This window comes from Trichechus manatus, unplaced genomic scaffold (genome assembly GCF_000243295.1).
Source record: "Trichechus manatus latirostris isolate Lorelei unplaced genomic scaffold, TriManLat1.0 scaffold00294, whole genome shotgun sequence".
NCBI classification, from domain to species: domain Eukaryota; kingdom Metazoa; phylum Chordata; class Mammalia; order Sirenia; family Trichechidae; genus Trichechus; species Trichechus manatus.
In genome coordinates, this window is record NW_004444230.1 from 1,135,593 (window position 1) to 1,144,162 (window position 8,570).

At 56.1% G+C, this 8,570-nt stretch overlaps 1 protein-coding gene across 1 annotated transcript in view; it reads left to right on the top strand.

Annotated features, from left to right (window-relative positions):
* The window catches only part of HAP1 (huntingtin associated protein 1), a 7,748-nt gene extending 1,381 nt beyond the window's left edge, over positions 1–6,367 (top strand). The window contains 12 exon segments of the mRNA XM_023725216.1: positions 634–761; positions 1,134–1,152; positions 1,155–1,237; positions 1,364–1,539; positions 1,750–1,849; positions 1,934–2,000; positions 3,444–3,574; positions 3,960–4,034; positions 4,335–4,469; positions 4,657–4,748; positions 5,059–5,097; positions 5,911–6,367. Coding sequence (XP_023580984.1) covers positions 634–761; positions 1,134–1,152; positions 1,155–1,237; positions 1,364–1,539; positions 1,750–1,849; positions 1,934–2,000; positions 3,444–3,574; positions 3,960–4,034; positions 4,335–4,469; positions 4,657–4,748; positions 5,059–5,097; positions 5,911–6,367 — 1,502 coding nt within the window.
* The last annotated feature ends 2,203 nt before the right edge of the window (positions 6,368–8,570 follow it).

Consider the following 8,570-nt stretch of genomic DNA (forward strand, 5'->3'; position numbering starts at 1 on the left):
GACACTGTCAGAGGGGGTGACACCAAAATGTTTGCAAAATTTTTGTCCATTGTTTCAGCAAAAATTGTTATTTCTTATAAAAATAGCCCTGTAGTTAGTTGCAACAAAAATGTTTTTCCAAAAATAAAAATAAATGTTTTTTGTAAGCCCAGATGACATGTATCGATATACCTACAAGGGTAAAACTCTATGCTAATTTACTTTTTGAATCTTCTCATTCTGCTCTGGTCAGAGCTGTCATTATTACCCAATTACAATGACAGCTTCCAATTACGTGGTTTCCTGTGGGCATGCTCAGCTCTGTTGTTTCCCGTTGCTGCCAGTGTTTTTATAGTCGCTGATTTTGTCAAATTTTCTGGTGTTTTAGCTACAATATTGTAGTAATTAGCGTGGGGAGAGTGACACCATGAGTTACCGCACTGGGTGACCCCAACCCTAGTGATGCAGATGCCCCACCCAAGCCTCTCCAGAAAAAAATGAGGCTCAGTCTAGTGGCCATGGGAGTACTGAGTACTGACAGGGTGTGGGGAGGATATTGAGGGCAGGTAGGGAGCAGCCTGATGGCCTTGTTGAGGGAAAACTGGAGATACGACAGGAAGGAATGTGTTGCTGGGGGAGGCATATATCTCCTTTTCCCTGACCTGGTTGGGCCTTTTCTCATTGCCCTGCCTCCTCCTACAGTGCTGTGTTCTGACCGACCCCCACCAGTTAAGAAGATCACCCAGGAAGATGTCCAAGTGATGTTAAGTTTACTGGAGGAGGTGCGTGCTGCCTTCCCTTCCCAGGCCAGCCCCAGGCCCTCATTTTGATTCTGTCCTGTGGGGTAGGACTCCTGTCTCTCTCTTGCCTGGCCACCTCTCTGGGGTGCCTCTCATGGAAAGCAGCAGAGTGGGGTGTCCAGGCTGGAAGAGCTCTTAAGCCCATCTGGTCTGATCTGCTCTTTCTCCATAAGGGGAAATTGAGTCAGGTTAATGGCAGACCCTGATCTAGTGCCCTGGAGAACTAGGGAATTGGAAGGGTTTCCCCTGGTGGTCTAGCCTCCCTCTGATCCCTGTGTCCCCCAGCTTCTCCTACCTGTTTGGGAGACCCCAGGAATCAGGAAAGTATTCCTCTTGGGGGTGGTCCCCCTGCAGAGAGAGCGGGACCTGAGTACAGCCAGTCCCTGCTGAAACAGAACAGTGCTCTGATGGAGGAGAACAGCAAGCTGGAAGCCATGCTGGGCTCGGCAAGGGAGGAGGTAATGGGCGGAGGGTAGGAGGAAGAAGTGTGGCATCTCTAGACCTACCTATAGTCCCCTCATGCGAGGACCTGGCATCCTGCCCTGCCAGCTCCCCAACTCAGGGCTTCTCTCCCATCCTGCCAGATTTTACACCTCAGACACCAGGTGAGCTTGCGGGATGACCTCCTTCAGCTCTACTCAGACTCTGATGATGAGGAAGAGGAGGAGGAGGAGGAAGAAGAGGAGGAGGTGGGAGAGAATGAGGAAGAGGAAGAAGAGGAAGATCAGCAGTGTGATTATTCCCATGATGCCCCCAAGCCGTGAGTGTCCTACCTTTGCACCTGGGCGGTCCCTTCTCTGAGCCTCAATTTCGCCATTTATATACAGGAATACAGACAGTGTGCCTGCCGGCCGTGTTGCTGGGATGAATTGGGACTGCCACACTTAGCCTAGGTGGGGAATACCTGAGTGGCTTGGTACCTGGATACCCCCACTCCCTGCACGCCAACTCCCATCACTCCCTCCACTAGGACTCCGCTGAAGGAGTCGCTGCACCACTGTCCACAGCTGGAAGCCCTGCAGCAGAAGCTGTGGCTGTTGGAGAAGGAGAACAATCAGCTGAGAGAGGAGGTGAGGGTCAGAGAGGGGGGCACCCCCACAGGCGGGGGTGGGGGGAGTTGACACCCCTGCCCCTTCCTCTCTCCCTCCCTCCAGGCCGCCCAACTTGACACCTTGGAGGAGGAGGAGCAGATGCTCATTCTGGAATGTGTGGAGCAGTTTTGTACGTGATGCTGTAACTTGGGGGAGGGGATGTTCCCTAAGAGTGGAAGGAAGGACTCAGGATTTGGAGTCTGGACACCTAAATTTAAGTCCCAGCTCTGACACTTCCTATTTGTGTGAGCTTGGGCAACTTCCTTGACCTCTCTGAACCATACTACCTTCATCTTTAAAATGGGCATTCATTATCTTGGGTCTCGGCCCTGCTGAGCTCTCCAGGGGTTACAAGGATCAAGAGAAGCAACAGCTAAGGAAGAGCTTTGTGCAAATTGTAAAATGCTATACAGAAGCTCTGGGTATTCTCTAAGCCTGTCTGTTACTGTTATTTGGGGTGAGGGAAGGGAGGAGCGTGGAAGCAAGGCAGGGATGGAGCCAAGAGCTGCCAAAGACCTGACTCCCCAACGCAGTGGGGCGGGGGCAGTTCAGAATCATGCATTAGGCAGCGGTTGTGCCTGGCTCTGTCCTAGGCACTGTGAGTGAGGGAGGCACGGCATTTGCCCCTGGGGAGCTCAAGTCTAGCTGGGGAAATGCAGACCCAAGGTGGCAGCAGCCAAATTCATGCTGTTCCCCTCACCCCAACCTGACCTTCCTTCCCTGGGTTTCTCAGCTCCCTGAATAACCCCCCTAGCCCCCAGGCCCTGGAATAGGAGCCAGCCCTCACGTTCTGCTGCTTCTACCTCTCAGGCATTGCTCAAGTCTCCTCCTTCTCGCCACTCCCACTACCTTTACCCAGGCTACCTCAACAACTGCAGTAGCCTCTTCACTGGCTCCCCTGCCTCCACTTCTGCCCTTTCAGGCCCTTCTGCACACAGTGTGAATGAGTAAACTAATCTGATCATGTCACTCCTCTGCCTAAAACTCTTCAAAATAGTTTCTTATTGGCCAAAGGGTGCATCCCAGCCTCCCTACCATTGTCTTTGTGCTCTGGGCCCAGCCATTCACCTCCTATGTCTTGTGATGATTGCTTCTGGGCCTTTCCACACTCTGTCTGGGCTGGTGTCCTCCCTTCTTTGCCTGGCCGAGCCCCACTTGCCCTGCAGAGGTCTTAGCTTAGCAGTCCCTTCCTCCAGAAAGCCTCCCCAGACCTTACAAGGCTAGGCTGGGTGCCGCAGCTATATGCCCTGTACACCTTTTATACCTGCACCTTCTTAGCCCATGCTGTACATTATTGTGATTTCTTTTTCCCAGCTGTTTCTGTACTAGACTCGAGCTCAGTGCAGGTGGGACCAGGTCACACTGACTGCTCACCCCAGTGTCCAGCCCAGGGTCAGCCAATAAACATATGTGGAAAGAAGACCTGACTGAGAAATGCTAAGCCTTGTGGAACCCTCTGGAACTCCTCAGGAGCTGAGGGGTAGGGGTGAGTAGAGGAGTTTGGGAGGACCAGAACTGGTCCCCGAAAGCCAGGGGAGTGAGGACTGACCTTCCCTGCCTGGCTCTTCCTCAGCGGAGGCCAGCCAACAGATGGCAGAGCTGTCTGAGGTACTGGCGCTCAGCATGGAAAACCATGACCAGCAGCAGAGGGAGGTCGGCCAGCTGCGGGCCCAGGTCATGACACTGCAGCAGCGCTGCCAGTTGGTGAGTGGGGATGTGTGCATGGCTCCCCTCCTCCTGTCCTGGCCCCACGGGACCCAAGCCCCCTTCTCATGGAGCCCTCAACTCCCAGCTCAGCCAGGCCCACTGCCCTTCTCCATGTCAAAGTCAGAGTTGAAAGAGACCTCAGGGAGCCCCTCATCCTGCCCCCTCATTACACCAAGGAGGAGATCAAGGTCCAGAGAGTGTCACAAGGTCTGCCAGGAACCAGGCTGCAGGACTCTCCTGCCTTATTTGACCTCTTGTGTGACTTCTTACTTAAGGGGCTGCCAAAGACTTACTAATGTACTGGGAAGACTTTCTAGAAGCTGAGGGTGCACGGGAGTGGGGGAGGTTCTGGCAGGGGTTCACTGGTCTTGGGTCCTTCCAGTATGGGGCCGAGATTGAGAAGTTGCAGCAGCAGCTGGCATCGGAGAAGGAAATCCAGATGCAGCTCCAGGAAGAGGTGAGGTCCTCCTTGACTTCTGCCCCAGCCCTTGTGAGCCCCTGGCACAGAGCAGCGACCCAAGGTCATGGTCAGCTGCCTGGCTGTCATGAGAAGACAGCACCTCTCAGGCAGGGATGAGATCGTGTCCCTTTCTGCACCCTCAGTGTCTGGCATAGGGCCTGGCAGGTGGCAGGGCACCCTGCATGTTACTCTTTGGGTCTGGAGTCCAGGCCTCTTCTCTCTTACCTCCCCCAGGGGAGAGGGTGGGAGAGGTGTGCTGGGCTGGTGGGCCTGGGTGAGCCTGTGGGCGGGTCCCAGCTGCAGGACCTGCGGGAGAAGTACATGGAGTGTGGGGGCATGCTGACTGAGGCCCAGGAGGAGGTGAAGACCCTCCGCCAGCAAGCCCAGGTGTCCGCTGGCTCTGTCATCCACTACACATACACCATGCCGCTGGTGAGGACCCTCCCATGGCTGTCCACCTTCCCCTAGACACCCTTCAGGGATCAGGCACCCTGACGTCTGGGTGCTCTGTATGTCTCGGCCCTGCTGGCTGGTTTCTACCCTTAGCCCTGTTCTGTGCCTGGATGAGTGGTGGGGTTCTATAGGGGTCCTCTGGTAATGTCCCCCTTCTCCACTGCAGGAGGCACTCCCTGGCTTCCAGGAGGCCCTGGCTGAGGAGCTCAGAACGTCTATAAGAAGGATCGTATCAGACCCCGTGTTTTTTATGGAAAGGTGCATTACTGAGATGCCCAGCCCCTGCCTGCCCCCCACCGGCCCCCGGGGGGAGGCACGGTTCCCATGGCAGGGCGAGGGCTTGCCCTCACCCTCTAACCCTCTAACCTTCCTTTTCCCATGGTGCCCCTCCTCCTGCTCCCCTACAGCCATTCACTGCCCAACCTCTTCCACTCACCACCCTTTTCTCTGTCCGCGTGGTCTTGGGCTGTCATTTCTCCCTGGGATTTTTGCATGGCTGGGCTCCAGGGGCTTGGCGGTTTCGGCTTCCTCTGCCTCTGTACAGTGAAGGCCCTTTTCTCTGTTGAAGGAATTGTGAAAGAATGGCAAGGAAGCCTTCAGACCTAGGGTAAGCTTGCCAGGGGATCTTCCATCATCTGCATTCACCTTCCAGCAGCCAGATGACTCCCTACAGCTGGCTCTGTGACCCTACACCCATGGAGAAGTCCCCGCTCTTTGGGCTGCGGGGATGAGAGCTGTTCTGGGAAGGAGCTGCCCCCTTTTCCCTCAAATCTTGCCCCATAGGTGGCCGCCTGATTTAAGGGTGCTCTGAATGGGGACGGACGCCTTTCCTTCAGCCGACCAGAAGCTGAGAGGCGAATAAGCACTGGCCTAGAAACTGGGAACACCTGGGACGGAGTCCCAACTTGATCCCTTTACTGGCTGTTTATCCCTGGGCAAATCACTTGACCTGTCTGAGCGTTACTAAAATGGACTTGTTCCTATGGCAACTAGCTGTGAGGTGGGAAGTGAAGGTTAAATCATGAAGGAGGGAGGCTGATGCGGTATTATCCCTGCTTGTCTCTTCCATGCAGCAGGGGAGGGGTGCTAGGGGAAGGCAGGGCCCATGTACTTTTGGGGGCCAATCCTCCTCTCTCCCCCAGGAACAGGTGCTGGGTAATTTGAAGCCATGAAGCTTGTACCCAGCTCCCCTCTCCCCTGGCAGGGACAGAGCTGGAGATTAGCCATCAGGGTTTGTGTGTAGACTGGAGGGGCAGGAGAGCTCACAGAGGGGCTGGAGTGGGGGCCGGCTGGTGGTTGGACTTCCCTCCTCAGGCCCTTTTGTGGGAGACGTCCTAGGAGTGTGGAAGCGGGTGGCTGGGGGCTCCAGCTGGAGTTGGTTTGTGGTGCCATGGAAAGACTTTCCTGTCTCTCTGCCCAGATACAAGCAATGCTACCGTGAGGAACGACAGCAGCAACAGAGGTTCGAGGCTGAGGAGAGCTTGACGCCCGCAGAGGATTTTGTGCCACCGGAAGATTTCGTGCATGCGGCGGAGCTAGTGCCTGAGGAGGAGCTGGGGGCCTCAGAGGAGGTGGTGCCACCCGAGGAGGGGGTGATGGACGAGGCTGAGCTGGAGGCGGAGGAGGCTGAGGCCTGGGAGGAGGTGGAGCCGGATCTGGATGAGGCAACTCAGATGAATGTGGTCGCCTCAGCCATGGAGGCCAGCAACTTGGGCCCCTCTCACCTGGACATGAAGTATGTCCTCCAGCAGCTGGCCAACTGGCAGGATGCCCATTGCAGGCAGCAGCTGAGGCAGAAGATGCTCCAGAAAGGTGAGTGCTCCCGTGGGGGCCTCCCTCCAGCCAGCCGGACAAGCTGCAGACTGTCAAGCCGATGAAAGGCAAGGGTGGGTGAGCTCCCCAAGTGCTTACTTACCTCAGCCAGGCCCCACCTAGTGTGCTGATTTGCATAGGCACCTCAGGGCCCCCTCAGTGGGAACTATGGCCTCAATGCTCATTTACATGAAATTTGCATAGAAGTCCAGCTGTCTACCCCCTTTCTCCTGGGGGCTGGGCTGGGGGTCAGGGCTGGGACTGCAGCCCCCCACTGCACCTCAGCTTCCTGTCTCTGCCCACCCCTTTCCCCCACCCTGCTTTCCCCATCCCCAAGGCTCCCCAACCCTGCAGCAGTGGCAGCAGCAGGCCAAAACAAACATGGGGGGGCGGGATCGTGGAGCAGTGGCCTGGGGTGCCCACCCAGGACTTTCGGAGGCTGGAGGAGGACAGGGCCAACAACCCTCCCAGGGCATGGGAGGCAGAGGGACCTTCTGGGGCCACCCAGGCCATTGGGATGAAGGACTCTGCCAGCAAGGGCCACAGTCAGACCAGTCTCCTGGGTGAGTCTGAAGGTGGGCTAGGGTCTCCTGCAGGGTCGGGGCGGGGTGGGTCAGGGTCACCTCCCCCAGCTAGAAAACCCCAAAGGTTGGTGAGCCATACCTAATGAGTGCTGGCCGTACGCGAGGTGGAGTGGGAACTGCCTTTAAGGAGCTCACGGTGATCTCATCGATGACTTACTGACACGTACACGGGTTGGACCCTGAGCTAAGGGTCTAACCCTTTGCATTAATTATCTCCTTTAATCCTACACCCCTGTAGGTAGGTAGGTATTATTATCCCTGTTTATTAGGTAAGGAAACTGAGGTTCAGAGAGCTACAGTCACTAAGTTCAAGGTCACTCAGCTGGAGTGGATCTGAGCCCGTTCTCTTTACTGCTTTTCCATAGGGCCTTCCCCGGCCTAGCCCTCCCCTCTGATCCTGTTCTAGTGCCCGTTTGCCCTACTGTCCTGCTGGGACAGCTCTGAAGTTCATAGCCTATTGGAAGCCTCCACCATGGCCTTCACCTCTGGCCTGCCCACACTGTGATGGCTAGGTGGAACAGCGCTGGTCTCATGATCTCACAGGGCTGCTGTGGAAGGTTGTGCAGGTTATAAATGAATGATGACCTCTATGGCCAGGCAGTGGGCAGCCTGCATAACCATCAGTGGTAGCTCTCTGTCTCCTTCTGATACAGTTGACCAGGCCCTAGCCCCTGCCTGCTGCCCAGGCCAGGCCTGTGGTCCTCAGGCTCCCAGTTCACATCCACCCCACTTCTTGTTCAGGCTTTGCTGTTTCCCAGCAGTCTGCAGAGGCCCCACAGATAGCATGAGCCCCCTCCTTCCACTGCCTGGCCAAGCCCCACCTGCCCCAGACCCTCTTTCCCATTTTTCCTAAACGAGACCCCCTGTCTGTCCCCAGCCCTCCATCTGTCCTGATGAACCTGGGCCACAGCTTGAGGGCCCAAGCCTCAACCCTCTTCTGGGACAGGCTGAAGGAAGCTTGGCCCTCATTCTGCAGCTGGTGCAAAAGCTGCGGCTGCTGGGCCTGGATCACATGGTGGCCCAGGGGGCAGAAGAAGCCTAGGGGGAGACCCACTAGCTACCAGACCCAGCTCTGAGCTGGGCACAACCGAGCTGTGGGGAGGCTCAGGCCCCAGTGTAGGAGGTTGTTCTGAGTGCCCCAATAGCATACCCTTCACCCCTTTACTCCCAAATCAAAGGTAGCTCCCAAGTCCTTGTTGACTTTTAGGGACCTGACCCCTCTTTCCCCATTCTCTGTACTTTCTTCTCAGGCCCTAGTTACAGTTTTAGCCAGAAGTGTCTCTATGTGTGGGTGAGGAGTCCCTCTACCTGGCAGTGTGCCCTCCTCCCCCCGGCCTGTGACCTGTGACTGTCCAGGCTCCCCTTCCCAGGCCTAGTCACTCCCCTGCCTCAGTTTCTCATTCCAGATGTTCTCTCCTTTCCTGCCCCTTACTCGTAAACAGCTGGGGTCTGGGGCTCAGGACCCTCCGTCGGTACCTGCTCTGCTCCCCACAGTGCTTCTCAGTCTCCTGTTGCTTGTCAGCCTGTGTGTTTGCTGGTGCAGGAAATAAAGGAGCTGTTTGCTACCTGGCCTGGTCTCCATCTGTCTTTCTCAGGGAGTGTGTGTGTGCGTGTGCGTGTGTGTGTGTGTGTGTGGGGGGGGTGCATGTGCTCATGTGTGCTTTGGTGAGGCAAAGTTAGGGAG